The following is a 16,020-nucleotide window of genomic DNA, read 5'->3' on the forward strand; positions in this document are numbered from 1 at the left end:
TCGTGCAAAATTACCATAAGTTCGTTGTATGATTTGTTTATCGGACTTCATCGACTTCCTCTTTTACTTCCGCAGTATTGGCTAATAGCATCAACAGTGAATTCAAATTCTAGCAACCGATCAAACACATTTTTCACTCGCACAGAATTCCATGCATATCTCGGCTGATTACTTCCTCGTTTTCGTGTTTCTGCTAACTATAACTTACAGTTGCGATCTACCAAAATCGGCGTTGAAAAAACATTCACTTTTTTGATGTGTAATTTGTCTTTAAGCATTTTGCAATCTCATCATTTGAAAAACATTTCGGACAAAATAACTAAAAACATGTTATTATAGCAAAATGTATGTGCATGTATGAATGTAAAATTTCCTACTTTTTAAATTAGGTCCTGAATTAAGCAATGACTACTATTTGCGATTCTGAAACTAAAGTTTGATTCCTACTCGATGGCTTAAATTCAATCCAAAATTGATTGAATTTGTCCCTCTCAATATCCAGTGTTATGCTCATATTTTGTTTTAGTTTAGTTAGAGATTATTTGAATACATTCTCTAATACTCAAATGAGTTTGGGGATTTCTCAACCAAATTTGAATTCTGAGTCTTCTTTACATCAATTCGACATTCTCAAAGGTGTGTTATATCTTTTCAATGTGATTGGAATTTGTCCCTCTCAATATCCAGTGTTATGCTCATATTTTGTTTTAGTTTAGTTAGAGATTATTTGAATACATTCTCTAATACTCAAATGAGTTTGGGGATTTCTCAACCAAATTTGAATTCTGAGTCTTCTTTACATCAATTCGACATTCTCAAAGGTGTGTTATATCTTTTCAATGTGATTGTCGTGAAAAATAACAATATTTGATCTTCGTCCTGGTGATGTGTCGAATTCTACGTTTGAAGTCTTCTGATACGAAATTGTCGTTCTTTTATATCTAAAGGCAAACAAAAAAATCCGATTCGTATCTTCGATACTTCTTCTAATTACTTATCGAACTCGATCGGTATATATATATATGTTGATAGGTATTTGTCTGTTTGTTTCACTTCCGTATGTTACGCAATATCTCACGAAAGCGAGGTTAAATCATCTCCAAGTTTTGCATGTGCATTCATCATATCTCGGACCAGAAGTCTTGATTGATTTTGGATGAATAACGTCCTGTATTTAATGAGTTATTAATTGATTAGTGATGGGACACGCGGTGTCGCTATTGAGTCAGAGCAAAAAAAAAAATCGAAACCGCAAGATCGATAAGTCGGCGGTCTCCAATCGCTATCTAGTTTCTATTTTTATGTGTATTTTATATGCTCAGTGGCATGACGCGTCGTTCCAAGACTTAGGAATACGCTTCTCATCGCACCTCTGATGATACAAGCGTTCGAATTCCACGGAGGAGATAATAAACAGAGGATAGCTGAACTCCTATGGTCGGTTACGACTGTCACCACCATCAAACCAATGTATCTGAAATAAATAACCGGACGAGAGGCCGTGGTCCGCTATATTATTGAGTCGTCCTCTAGGCTTTCCTCTCCCTCGGGATAGATATAAAAATCTTGTCTAATGTGAGATAGAAGATACAAAAATTGTGAGCAACATATATATTAGAAAGTACAAAGTTGCCCGCGTGCTATTTTATTTCTTTCCATATCTAAGGTTCTAAATTCCATGATAATTAATGAAAATTACGAAAAAAGCAATTAGAGCATGAACCTCTAAAAGAGAGCTACTTCTAATCAAATCCTCAAATCCGGCATATAAGCATCTAGTTTCCTAATATACAGGAGAGAGTCATTAACCGGAAATGAATTTTATCGCGCTCAAATATTGAAATAAGATAAACACATTGTTTTCTCACCTACGTATCAGAAATATTAATAATATCATTCCTTCCAATCCAGCAACTACGGACAACACTATCATTGAAGTTAAATATAAGGTAGAATGATTATTGACTCCATGCAGCGTCCCCTCGGGTCCTGATCCAGTATTTTTGTTTGCCGCTTGAAATTTTGCCATTGCTCTCTCTGAAAAAAAAAAACAGCTGCCTTTTATTTTGAAATATACATAATAAAATCATATGTATAATAAACATGATGCCATCCGCGGGTCGGGTGGTGCGACAGAAGCGTGCAAGATTGGTAGTTAATAAACAAAGCTTATGTCAAATGAGTTGGATCACCATTGAAGTTATGAAAAGCATGAAAAATGAACAAGGTCGTCGGTACTCCCGTAGTATGTGTATCAGGTTAGGGTTAGGCCATAATTTTATTTCGATTACGAGTTCGGGGACTGTCTGTGTTAGCCAAGTGAATATATGGGTTCCAGTCCTTCCACACAACTTGATGTGAAGGGGAACACAATTAGTTATCTCTATATTGGTACACACACTTCTGGAAGGACTGATCATCATATATAAGAAAAGCAATGCTCAAATATATGGACACGAGAGCCAAAAAAAAAGTAGTAAGAGTATGCCTAACCATCAGGTATCAACTTACGCAGAAGTGGAACCGCCACAAAGTGCGCAATTTTCAGTTGAGATGCTACAATATATTAGGTTTGAAATACATAATATCAATCTTATTCACCAATTTTATTATAGTCTTCCACACATGGAACATATTCATACTCCAGTTTAAAATACCGTCCACCCATCCAATCAGCCAGTCCGTTTGGTGTAAACACAATTTCTAATGAACTATCTTTATTTTCTTGGAATAATACAACTCTCTGTTTGCAGTTTATTGGTGTTTTGATTTGTTCAACATTTTGACAATGCAAGCCATTTTGCAGAACTATCACACAAGTGCCCTCCGTAAAAATAGCCATATTTTCGCCTGTAAGAATATCATATGTGCCATTATCGAAGATGAACAAAAAATAAATAAAAAAAAACATTGTATCAGCAGTTATAGTAAAAATATATTAAGCTGATTCTGGATTTGATTTTAGTTTGATCCATAGAATTTTCAATTACTTATTATACCTGCAGAACCCAATTTTAAATTCACTCGCGATAATTTACAAATATGCAACAGTGCGGAATTGATATGTTTTTAGTTTCAGGAAATTGAGCAAGGATGTATATGTACGGAAGAAAGTAGTCTGAATATTAATATTCCCAATAGGGCATCAAAAATAGCACACAGCTTCCAAATCATTCATAACCGAAATTCAGGTATTTCTACTTTCCAATCCCGCAAAGTGAATATTTCACTATATACCTACCCCCCACTACCAAGTTTCCGGTAAGGAACTTCCTGTTGAGTTTGTTAGCAGTTAATAATTCATTTTCTTTGATACGAATAATCAGAGACGAATTCACTTCAGCTCCATGTGGTATGGCCCAATGCGAACAATCGTTTTCTGTGAACATATCTGGATATCTGGGAGATTTTATTGTTCCATTTTGTGATCTTCTCGTTGTCACGGTAGGAACACATTCTGAACTCACATTTGTTGTATATGCTGTTTAAATGGAATTAAAAGCGTGTATGAAGATAAAATGTACATAACAATAAATTGATGATTACTTATTCTAAAATTAAATAAAAAAAATTACGAAGAAAAATAGTACAACTTTTTACTTTGAATACATTGGCGATCAAAAATTGCTGAATGCAGAAGAAAAATTTTTTTTCAAAATTTTGACTATTTTCGAAATTTCGATTTTTATATTTTTCATATATTTATTTTCCAGTTACAACAAAATATCATATAACATTCAATATGCGACGTGGCAACTGTGTACAATATTGTTCTAATCCTATAAATGAGACTACTCACCAAACATCCACAATAATATTACCACAGTTTTCATAATAATATTCATCAATGTCAACACCTGATTTTGCAATCCTATTCAAACAGACTCAAGTACTGGTATGGCGGCAGTTTAGGAAGGTGGCATTTCTTTTCACCCGTAGACATCATATTTTTGCGTTTCATGTTTGATCATGCAAACACTGATATTATCAGCGGATCTATCAATTTAGTTGTGTTTTTATGCGTTGACTGACCCCATGCGTACAATATTCCCGGACTTTAAAAAAAAAGTAATGCTAATGACATTTAGCCGTAATTAGAATTTTTATTTGACTCCTTTTTGTAAAACTGCGATTTACTGGCCTGGTTATCACGTTGCAACAAACTAAAATCCTACGGTTTTTTTACTCAAAATATTTTCTACCTTTAGGTGGCAATATATATATCTGTGCAAATATAAAGATGTGATAACGTTGAAAAGTTGGTAACTTTGTAATTTTGTTTATGTAGTTTCAATTTTTACTGGACACCATAGGGCAACCTATTCAAATTACTTACGGAAATTTTGCGGGTTAACAGGGGTCAGAGGATTTCCTAATTTTAAATAATTTCCGCTTGTAACGCGATAAAATTGGAAATAGGTCATGACGTGCGGTGAGTTTATTCCTATACGTAGGCAGGGCTCAAAACCGACGAACAGTAATTAGTATTAAATGACACATACATGTTTGTTTAAAAACATACAAAGTCATTTGGCTCATCGGTCGCGCTAAACGCTCACCACCGCACCTCTGATTACCCTGTGTGGGTATCCTGTCAGGGATAATTATGTGCGAGAGGATTACTGGATTCCTCTTCGCCGTAGAGGGTTCACGTAACCGCTGGTCGGTTACGGCTCCCTCCACCATAAAGTACAATGCATCTGAAACAACTGGCTAACTAATCCTATACCCGACATGGACTGGTAACCGGACGAGAGGCCGTGGTTCGCCATATGATTAAGCCATCTTGTCGGCTGCCCTCCTCCGAGATAATTCAAACTCATCTCAACTCGTAAACGTACACGTCCGAATGCTTGTTACATCGTAATTTATATCTTAAAGGCTTCCTACTAATCAGTACAACTGCTCTCAGGTACGAGGGCCGCATGTAGCCCGCGAACACATTTCGTGCGGACGCATTTTTAGCAAAACATTTTTTAGCTATTCTAACTGGGGTTGAGATCCCGAGAAACCCTTTTCCTAATCCCAACGTCGGAAGTGATGATCACGAAATATCAATGTTGTATCTCTAAGAGTCTAGACGATGCTGACATGGGAATAAAGTACAAGGAGAATGGAATGTCTTGTGCAGGACCCAGCCGATGAGATGAGTCGCGCTTTTTGTCTCAACTTTGCACCTTAAGCTTGCATCAAGCAACTTCTTATCTGGAGAAACGTTTTGTGCCTTTATTTTAGTAAAACACTCCTCCATTTTCAAACTTGGGCCATGTGACAGCAATAACGAAACGCAGAGCTGACTTAGCGCAGCGCGATCGAGGATTTTTTAGCTGGGTCTCGAAATTCCAACTTAGGCGGACTTGGTTGTTCTTTGACGACGGCGCTAGGCCCACTCGCGCTGCAAGTTAATATAATAGTCAAATATAACAATTCACCATAAAATGAGTTTCAAAGACAGAGGAAGACTGGTTGGAAGCGTATTTCATTGCGCACAACAGCGGTAAACCCCAACTGTGTCAACTGTGCTTTCAAGTAATAGCTGTCACTGAAGAATATAATTTTAATTAATCAACATTACAAAACCAAACACGAGAAAAGATACAAAAAATACCACGGTGCTTCTCGGGAAGCAATTTAAAAATAACTTAAGGCTTTTTATATTTCACTTAAAATGAATAATTTAAAAAGAAGTTAAAAGTTTTTGCGGCCCTTCAACCTCGCAACCTTGGACCACCCTTTTGTATTTATTTGGCTTGATAAGATGGCGGGAATGCATGCCGAACTCACTCGGAGGATTGTATATGTATTGATGGAAGAATGTAGAATTACTTGTATCCAATGACTAATGGAGTTATTAACTATCGAGAAGTTTGATGTTGACGTTTTTCGGTGTTTTTGTAGATGTGTGTTTTTAAATGAAAACCATATACATTTAGAAATTCAACAAAAACCTGACGCTATGTGAAAACATTAAATGTCTTGCGTTATTTTTGATACATTATGTGTGTTGTTTGCCACAAGGAATGAACGACCATTTTGATCCAATACCGCACAAGTCTACAAAAACAGTCACGGTAACGGCATAAATGTCTACAAGCAATTTCATAGAATGGACTAACAGTACAAATTTCCTTGAACATCATAATGAAATACTCATTTTTCATTCGCAATTTGACAAGAAATGAATATCCAATACGAAGCGAAGAAATTTCTTACATTGATTTTAATAGAAATAGACCCGAGCAACTCTTGACAAACTATTGGACGTTTAGTAGATTTCTATTGAGAATTTCAATATTTATTGATTCACATTTCTCAATCTAAACATGCCAGAGAATCAGTCGAGAACATGTTGATTTTATGAAGCTGTTGACAAACACGACAATAATTTGTTCGATTGATTGGATGATTCACCGGTTTTTTAGAGTTTGTATTAATAGTTTATGAAACAAGTTCAAAATTCTTTAGACCATCTGTGTTCTAATCCTCATTTCTCAATTAAATTGAAGACCTACTGAGTTCATTTCTATATTCTTATTCCTTCCGTATTTACTCCCATTCTGCAAGATTCCTACAAGTTACGTTACAATTATTGGCAAAATCTTTCACCTGAAATCTAAAATTTTCAGAAAATTTACGTTCAACTCAATTTTATAAATTATATTTCGTAATGCTAAATTTTCAATACGAATAAACGAAAAATACTAAGTAATAGATTTGTTGCATAAATCAAAGAAATGGAGAATATTGCTTCCGCTGTGATGGTCAGTGTAAAATACTTTCGTCAAAACTAGCCTCCAATCGTTTAATTGAATTGGAGATGAGCAGAAAACATCTAATTAAATAATTGAATGAGTAAGCAAATCAAATTTAGGTAATTTAAAAACGAATATATATATTACATAATGATATGCATTTTTCAGTTTGCGTTACATAGTTTCGGTTAGATTTGCATGTCTTCAATTCCGAAAAGGGTCATGAAGTCCTCGACTATTTTCTCTTATTCTTCTTCGAGAGCGGAACAGCTGGAAATATACATTTTTATTAGTAAAATTAGGCATGACCCAATGGTAACAAGTTACTCTCTCAATTCACTATTTTACTAATTCACTAGTCAATAATTTATCCATTTTAGGTTGAATTTTTTATGCATTCCGATTTCTCGAGTATGTTAAATAATTGTACGGAAACCTGGTAAATTGGTAATTATGGCTGATATCGTTATGACATGAACCATATATCGGTATATTTTGGGTTTAAAATCTGATTTTTTTTTTAGCTGGAAAGTTAAGGCTACACCAGGACGTAATAAATTGAATAATCTATTAAGCCTACTTTAAGGCCTACTTTAAAATACCTCGTTATCTAATTATATACACGACATGGAATGAACGGATGAAAGGTCGTGGTTGTTTGTCAAGTTTGACACTCATTTGTTTGCTAAGTGAAGACTATCATCTTCTATTCAAATAAGTTACGGCAAATGCTACTCACATTAATCGACAAAGGCAGCAAAATATCCCTCCGGTAAAGTCCAAATCAATGTCTCCACAACAGTCAAGGTCACAACAGTCAAGGTCACAACATTCAAGTTCACAACATTCAAGGTCACAACAGTCAAGGTCACAACAATCAAAGTTGCAACATTCAATAACACAGCAACTGCAATCATTCGTCGAATCGTTCGAGCCTGTATGTACAGAGATAGTTACTTTCCAAAGAAACGTATCCCAACATGGGAGGAATATCTCCCAACGGAAGAAGTGAGCAGGGATTGTGCCTAGTATTTGTTGTAATATTACTAATAGTTTTTTTTATTTTTTCTATTATTACTATAATATTTATTCACGAACACATAATAAACTTGAACAAAAACAAGAGTGCGACTTGCGCACAACACTAGAAAAGTTTAAGATAGTTACATGCAGGAGGGGGCGGATAAAGAGTTCCAAAATAAGCAAAAGGAGAAACTTGACAAAAAATATTGAAACACTGCGGCTTTAAAGAGACGAATCAGTGCATTAGATTGCAAAGTAGAAACATTAAATTTTAAAAAAAAACTGTATTTATAATACGTATACACACTGAAGAACCAAATGAACGCATTTTTCTAGGATACCGTTGTTAAAATAATAAATTACTGTCGCTCTGCTCATACTTCTCAAGCTAAATCGTTGAATCAGCTGGTGGTAAATAGCAATGGCGCAGTAACAAAATTGCATCACATATTGGAGAGGCTAATCTGTTTTTCCTCTTAAAATTTAATAAAACAACTCTAATGCAGTCTCTTTACTGACTACCCTATATTTTGGACGTATAGACAAAGGAGATTAAAGTATTTCTCATATTTAAAAAAAAAAAGCAAGGTTGTTTTTTTAACAACTGTACTGATTGTGGGATAGATTTCAATTTTGCATTCTTTAATAGGAGAGGCTAATCTGTTTTTCCTCTTAAAATATAATAAATCAACTTTACTGCAGTCTCTTACTGACTACCCAATATTTTTGACGTATAGACAAGGGGATTGAAGCACTTCTCATATTTTAAATTAAAAAAGAGCAAAGTTGTTTTTTCAATACCTGTACTGCTTGCGGTTGAGATTTCTATATTGCTCTCCTCAACTGAAAATAGAAGTTTGTGTTCAACATATCCAAATTAGATTCAACAATCGATAGTAAACATGCTGAAAAACTACGTCTTCAATGTTTATGTATTTACTATGCTGAGTATTTGGTACGCTCGCAGTGTGTGTACCATGTTAGTGTTAAGCCATAATTTTATTCTAATTTCCCACATTTTAGTTGTATTACGAGTTCGGGAACTGTGTGTGTTAGCCAAGTTAATATACCCTCTGTCCATAAGTTTCAGTCCCTTTACACAACTTGGTGTAAAGTAGGCGAACAAAATTAGTTACCTCCATATTGTTACACACACTTCTGGAGCGACAATTGTTTTTGTTTACTTGGTTTTTCATATGAAAAATTCTAATCCTAATGATATTGTGTAAAATCGTTAGGTAAAAGTCAAGGTATAGTATGTTTTAAATAAGATTAATATTATGCTTAAAAGCATTACAATTCTCAGAGACATTCGTTTCCTTCTTTAACTAACAGTAATGTTTTACTGGTCATCCAACATTCAATAACTAGCCGATTTATCGATTTTTACCCCAGGCATTCGATTTGCAATACTAATTCAACCCAACATAAAAATTCAAAATAACATTTCGGATTCACCTTTGCAATTTTCACAAATATTAGCTTTATTCTTGTGATGAACTCCGGCACCCAAGCATTCGGCGCAAAAAGCTCTCTTGCATTTGTTACAAAAGCTGACAAAAATAAAATTTGAGGATGTTTTTATAGCAAGGACAAAAATAAGTTTCAATCAGTAGGTTTTATATCTCAATTGTTATATAAAGTCCGAGTCGTATTCTTCTGATCAATATCCCTTGCCCAAAATTAGATTTATTCAGTCTTGCTAAATGGCATTCCATTTTCGCCAAGTCATGTCCGATATAAGCCAAGTGGTTTTAGGAATTGGATATTTTAAGAATAAGAATTATGTATCGTAAAGTAATCGATATTTTTGTCTCTGTCCATCTCGAGTCAGTTCCGAGTCTTCATATCACGGTATACGTCAAAGAAAAATTATCGAGCAAATGTATCATAATTGGACTAGTCATTCAGTCGCGATAAAGAATAAAAATAAAAAATTTCACTCGAGGTATCTCTTTTCTTCTTTGGCTCTCAAGCTATTTCTAATATGCTAATATTCAATTAATTATCTTTTATTTGTTTTAATTTTACTTACTGAACCATTCCTTTAAATTTCTCTGTACATCGGCAGCATCTTGGTGCCGAGTATCCAATTTCAGCCTCGTATTGCAGATTGCTTTGTGTTGTGTATAATGGCCATTGATGACTTTGAATACCCAGTCCCTGTAATGAACGTGTACGTCATTTGCGTGCACGAGAAAGCAAATAAAGTGAAAAGAAAGAAAGAATTGAGAAAATTGTAGAAAAACGAACTATATGCTAAAACTAGAAGCGTTTTTAAGCAAATGAAGCATATTTTACCTGAATTTTTTTTAGGCAGCTGTCGCAAACGTTTTGAGGCTTTTCGACGGGAAGATATGGGAGGCAAATTCGATTTTTACTACATTCATCACAAAAAACATAACCACAAGCCCTGCAGTTAATCCTAAAATATCAAAAAATACCTCGATAATGAATAGCTATGTTATTTCAAAAATAAACTTTTCATTATTTTAATTCAATCACGGATTGAAAAGTGATTAAATATATAGATATATTCTTCCGAATAATGAGATGACTGCTTGAATATCTAATTTTATTTTAATGAAACAAATTAAAAAGTATCCATATTTTCCTAAAACCAAAATAATGAAAAATCATCAAGAGATAAATGTGTAAATGAACACCTCACGGAATTAATATAAAAATTAAATAAGAGTTCATCTGCCTGACAGTACAGCTGATGATATAACCTACAATACAATATCAGTATCTTAATATAAGAAATATGCTCCTACCTTGAGTCTATGAATACTGTCTCACAATTATGGCAATTCTGTACAGAGTCTGACTGAACGAAAGGAGGTTTCTTTTCCACCAAATCTAAATTTAAAAATACAAACCAAAAATATAAAAACGAAATGAGGTAGAGAAAACATACTTTATTTTGGAATGATATTTTATCAGTTGAGCAGTTTTTCTGATCATGGCTATGGCAGGAGTCATTTGTCACAGAAACTAAACATTCAGTCATTAAGCAAATATTAATTTCTCTTTTGCAGTGGCATGCGTAGTCAATTAAAGTAAACATGTATAGTGTTGGAGTAGAGCGAAATATGACTGGCAGACTCATCGCAATTAGAATGTTTTAGCGACCATTCAGGTTTGAAGAACTAGTGATCGTGACATAACTAGCATCTCGCTGAGACCCGAATGCGCTAAGATATAAACCGAAAATATCTCAATTATCTTCACAAAGCACGCTTTTGGTAAGTTTTCGTGTTTATGTTCACCCTAAAAGTTTCAAACTAAACAAAATAAAACGAAATCTTACGTGGCATTGTTGAATATCGTTGTATCAATATTCTGCTGTAGCGTACTAAAGTCCACTCACCCAAACCTTACTATTTTACCCTGTCTGCGTATCCTCACAGATGTCGTAGGTTATACGTACTAAAAGCAAATGTTAGGCATACCACGATTGCGTATTAGCAATTTTAAAAGTAAATTTTAATTAATAGGAGAAATGGCAATATCAAGAATCATATCATGTTGTTTGTTAAACACATCGCATTGTTGATGAATCACCACTGAAATAACTTGCAGTGTTTTTATAATATTAGTTGCCGATATTCGAGCTTCACCATTTTGTGCCTGGCTTTTCGGCCCACGCAAGCTGGAGTGCCGAGATATGTTTAGCAACATTGCGCAACGCCATTATTTCATGTTTTGTTAATGTTTCATTAAAGTATTTCGTTATCATAATTATTAAGTGGAGGCGAAGTTAAGAGTCCCAACGCACGTTAAAATTAGGGATCGCGTTATTTTGTTTGCGTTGAAAAATTTTGAGTTAGCCTCTCCTTCATTAAAAAAAATAACAGAACAATAATAATACAACTCTACAACAATACTCTAACAATAATAATACAACAAAGGGAACTTCACTTTCATCAAGCAATCGCGACCATCGTTCCTCGTGTTTTATCGCATCGTCCATTGTTGGGTACTCCCGAAGTATGTGAACCAAGATAGCGGACACCGAAACGTAGTATGTGTAGGTTGGGGTTAGGCCATAATTTCAGTTGCAAATACTACGGGAGTCACTTGGCTAATCCCTGAACTGAACTCGTAATAAAACCTAAATATGAAAAATTGGAATAAAATTATGACCTAACCCTCTCCTGGTACACATACTACATTCCTGTGTCCGCCATCTTGGTTGACATTCGGGAGTACCCATTGTTGCTATTATTTTGTTTTCAACAATGATACATGGCTTCCGACAGTCTACAGATGGCGGGTTTATGTCCCGAACCTATGTCATCATTAGTATATATCGAGAACGGTGAATGAAACAGTATAAGTCAATGATATGAAAATTTGCTTAGGAAATATTTACAAGTCCTGATACTGAATTCAATATTTGTATAGCTATCAATGATGGCCATATATAGGCTATAGACTCTGAGCTCCTATAAAATCAAGAGCATTCTCATAGCGTCACTCTCAATTTGCGTTGTTTACTTAACGCTTTCGCTGCCAAGCCATATTCAACATTTTTCCAAAGTTTGAGAGTCATGTTTCCAAATGGCTATATTTTTAGAACCGTTTTAACCACAAAAAAAAATTATGAAAGTTGTTTTAGTTTTTTCAGAGCTATCTAATGATCATTTTATTTGTGTTCTATAAGGCTCGATTGAAAAAATTATAATAACATTGGCGTGGTAAATGCACATATTCTGTATAATGGAGTCCGGAAAGATGGAAAAAAATTGAAAGATTTTATCCTCGATATATGCCTTGACTTGTTAAAATCTCGCTGGCCAACTCTTCGATATATCATGATTTCAATGTTCGGATCGACGAACAAGAACCAAATATTTTTGGAGGGGTTGTGGTGTTGCTCTTTGCCCCGCACCATGTACAAAGTACAAGTTATATCGCATAAAAATACATAATCGTTGACAGCCCCATATCGTTGTCTACTGTTCCTTCACCTAAATTTCCTGTTTATTTTCATTCACCCAAGTTTCTTTTATTTTTGTACGTTTTATATTTTCTGGTGTTGGTACAATATACAATTGGTCACGGCATCAGGACCAAAACATAATCGCCATTTGCCGTTTAACATCATTATTGCGTTGTCGCAACTTTTTGCCCATTGCTTTGTTCTCTCTGCTGGCGCCACCATATCGCCATAATCGTGCGCTGCGTAGAAAACGTCAGTCACGTCATCAACGACGTCACCGTAATCAGCGATCGTGCGTCGACGCGACTCGTAACCAACGCAATTTAATAATATGAAACCATGAAGATACCAATGACATCCAAAAATGGCAAACTTAATTGACTATAACTCAGCGACAAATAAAGATGTCATATTTAGTTTAGAATCGATGGAAAGATATTTAAACAGTGCACATTTTTTTTTGGCGAGTACTTTGCTCTATCTTACATAAATTACGATATAATCGCGTATGAACCAGGCATAACCAATATCGATTTTTTTGCAAAATTCTCCGGTATATTTTGCTCATTTACACAAAATTTTCAAATAGCAATTATGTATTTTTATTTGTCAGTTAGCAAGGCAATTGATTGCAATTTCTGTCGATGTGAATATTGTTGAAATTGATCCATCCAACGTCGAGATATTGTGCAAGAAAAGGAGTCAGCTGCTTCGGCCACTATAGTGGCCCGTGGCAGCGAAAGCGTTAACCCTATCTACCCTATAATGAGTGAGTGATCCACTCAGTTAGTACTTTTAAAGCGCAGGAAAGTTATCCCTTATTGCACGGGTCACCAAACTTTTTTGACCGCGGGCCAGGTATGACTCAAACTGTGTTCAAACGGGCCGGAGAAATATTTTTGTCAATGCAATACAATAAATTCACAAAAGTTGGAAATCCATTTAATTTATTCAACAATATGAATTTCACATTTCGGAAGTCTTGAATATTAAATTCTTATTGCAGAATATAACACTGGCCAACAAAAAAAAATTTTTTTCATGGTGCCTAAGATGTTTTAAACGTTTTTAGCACATTTGAGGGCGCTGATTCCAGAAATGCTGTTACTTTTTCTCTATCAGGTCTAGTTTTTCCTCTATGGTATATCCCTCTCTGCAGGATGCCGATAGCTACAATAAAGATAGGCAAATGAAGAAACAACATTTTTCTGTAATTTTATTGAATATATCCATGGAATCTCACCAAAATATTCACAATTGAAGCTGGAACTTGTAATAAATGCTAACTAATAGATGTCATCGGCTATAAATTGACGTTTTACTGATTTTCTAAAATGAGGGGCCTCGGCATCATCGCGCTTGATAGACCAACAGTAGTCTGCAAGCATGGTGGAATCCCAACGACCTTGATAGCGAACTTCCATGTCGCTGATATCTTGATGGAAGCGCTCCCCTTGCTCATCGCTCACATCACCTAGATTTTCTGGAAAACGGGCAAGATGGCTATGTAAAAAATGTAACTTGATGCTCATATTTGCACCCAGTTGACGGAGACTTGTAAGTAGTGTTTCAGCAAGCTCTTTGTAGTTGGGCGCCTTCGTTTTTCCCAAAAAGAATTTTACTCCATTTGTAAACGCCGTCCAAGCCCTCAATTCTGTTCAATTCATAAAATTACAGTAAGTTACATCATTCATTAACTTTCGAATCTGGGGTCCATCAAAAATTCCAGCTCTTAATTTTCCTGTGGTTAGACCTGGAAATTTCCTGCAAATATGTTTGAAACAGTCGCCATCTTTCTCAAGAGCCTTCACAAACTGTTTCATGATGCCAAGCTTTATGTGAAGAGGAGGAAACACAATTTTTGAACGGTCGACCAAAGGAGGAGCCAAAACATTGAGAAAGCCAGGAATCAACTCACTGCGCACAGGCCAATCTTTTTTTATCCAATGCTCTGTTCTTGCCCTGCTGTCCCACAAACACAAGAAGCAAGGAAATTTTGTGTAGCCACCTTGTAGCCCAAGGAGAAATCCAACCATTTTCAAATCGACACATATGATCCATTCATTGGTGCTATCTGTATGAAATTTTTTCCAGTGCAAATTTGATTTCATCATATTTTTCTTTGAGAGTTGTTGAATGACCTAGAGGAACTGATCCAAATAAGTTTCCATTGTGAAGAAGAACACATTTTAAACTTCTTTTGGAACTGTCTATAAAAAGGCGCCAATCTTGAGGATCATACTGTTGGACACCAAGCTGCCGCAGCAGGCCGGCAACGTTGTTACAATATACTATGTCTTTTTCCTGAGTGAAATATGACAAGAATTCAATAGGGCGTTTTCTATAGAATGTTATGAGAGTTCCGGGCTGAAGTAGAATTTTTTCATTGAGTCTTGAAGCTAGAAGTTCAGAAGATTCTTTGAAAAGGTTGAGATCTCTAGTCAGATCATTAAGTTCTTCTTGAGAAAAAAGCTGTGGCAGTGAAGAAGGAGAAAACCAGATATCTGAAACAGTGCCCTCACTACTTTCAGTGGAGGTTTGATATTCTTCAGAGCAGGGCAATTCCAATTCGGGCAAGCCTTCAAACACTGGAACAGGAATTTCATTGCAGTGTGGAATTGGCCTAATTGCAGACTCGAGGTTTGGATAAACCAACGATTTCCTGTTCTTCCTATTGATTCCCTTAGTGTTTATCTTGATCACCCAGCATTACTTTGAAGTAGGCAAGATAAGCAAACCTCACTAATTTACTGATCCCTTTCCTGTTGGATTGCAATGTATATTCTCCGCAAATATAGCAAAATACATTTGGATTGTTTGAACAATGTCGCCTAAGAGAAGATGTAGCCATACTTAATTTTTGCTCTAAAAATCTGCAACTCAACCAAAACAATGCAGCCTATTTATTTCATGTCTGACTTCTATATATATAAAATGTGACTTCTATAAGGCGTGTGATGTCATAATCGTTTGGCATACATCACAATAAAAACCTACACTTTTAATTATAACGCTAAAATTCATATAGAAACGCCCCTAATTTTAAGGAAAAAAGGTATAAAATAGCAAATATTTCAAAAATTTGACCTGATGAGAAAAAACGAGTATGATTTTTGGACTCAGCACCCCCAAATTAATCTAAATCAGCGTAGAAACCTTGGGCACTAAAAAATGTGTTGGCCAGTGTAATAGATCAAGAACATCATAGCAAAACAAATACAATATGTCTAACAACTGTCCTGAGGTTAGCTGTTAACATAACAATCTGTCATGAATATCCGCATGTAAGCAGTACAA

The 16,020-nt window shown here is 35.2% G+C and overlaps 3 protein-coding genes across 4 annotated transcripts; all 3 read right to left on the bottom strand.

Annotated features, from left to right (window-relative positions):
* Positions 1–658: 658 nt before the first annotated feature.
* Positions 659–3,958, bottom strand: LOC120330115 (uncharacterized). 2 transcript variants are annotated; one of them, XM_078118553.1, is made up of 5 exons: positions 3,800–3,957; positions 3,242–3,481; positions 2,602–2,850; positions 1,869–2,037; positions 659–941 (listed from the first exon to the last, which is right to left on the bottom strand). In XM_078118553.1, the coding sequence occupies exons 1-5, from the start codon at positions 3,843–3,845 to the stop codon at positions 827–829; spliced, it is 819 nt and encodes a 272-aa protein (XP_077974679.1). In that variant the 5' UTR covers positions 3,846–3,957; the 3' UTR covers positions 659–826. The 2 variants fall into 2 exon arrangements, with proteins under 2 accessions (XP_077974679.1, XP_077974680.1); XM_078118554.1 differs by lacking the exon at positions 659–941 and adding an exon at positions 1,016–1,168 and having other exon boundaries at positions 3,800–3,958.
* Positions 3,959–6,688: 2,730 nt separating this feature from the next.
* LOC120330079 (uncharacterized) lies at positions 6,689–11,229 on the bottom strand. The gene is made up of 8 exons (XM_039396902.2): positions 11,089–11,229; positions 10,553–10,637; positions 10,077–10,200; positions 9,811–9,938; positions 9,234–9,328; positions 8,577–8,618; positions 7,492–7,687; positions 6,689–7,022 (listed from the first exon to the last, which is right to left on the bottom strand). Exons 1-8 carry the CDS (start codon positions 11,093–11,095, stop codon positions 6,998–7,000), a joined length of 702 nt encoding a protein of 233 aa, XP_039252836.2. The 5' UTR covers positions 11,096–11,229; the 3' UTR covers positions 6,689–6,997.
* Positions 11,230–13,738: 2,509 nt separating this feature from the next.
* On the bottom strand, positions 13,739–15,531 carry LOC144430449 (uncharacterized). Its single transcript, XM_078118384.1, has 4 exons — positions 15,475–15,531; positions 14,795–15,417; positions 14,477–14,688; positions 13,739–14,377 (listed from the first exon to the last, which is right to left on the bottom strand). The coding sequence occupies exons 1-4, from the start codon at positions 15,529–15,531 to the stop codon at positions 14,010–14,012; spliced, it is 1,260 nt and encodes a 419-aa protein (XP_077974510.1). The 3' UTR covers positions 13,739–14,009.
* Between the last annotated feature and the right edge of the window lie 489 nt (positions 15,532–16,020).

The sequence above is a fragment of the Styela clava genome, chromosome 12 (assembly GCF_964204865.1).
Source record: "Styela clava chromosome 12, kaStyClav1.hap1.2, whole genome shotgun sequence".
NCBI classification, from domain to species: Eukaryota; Metazoa; Chordata; class Ascidiacea; order Stolidobranchia; family Styelidae; genus Styela; species Styela clava.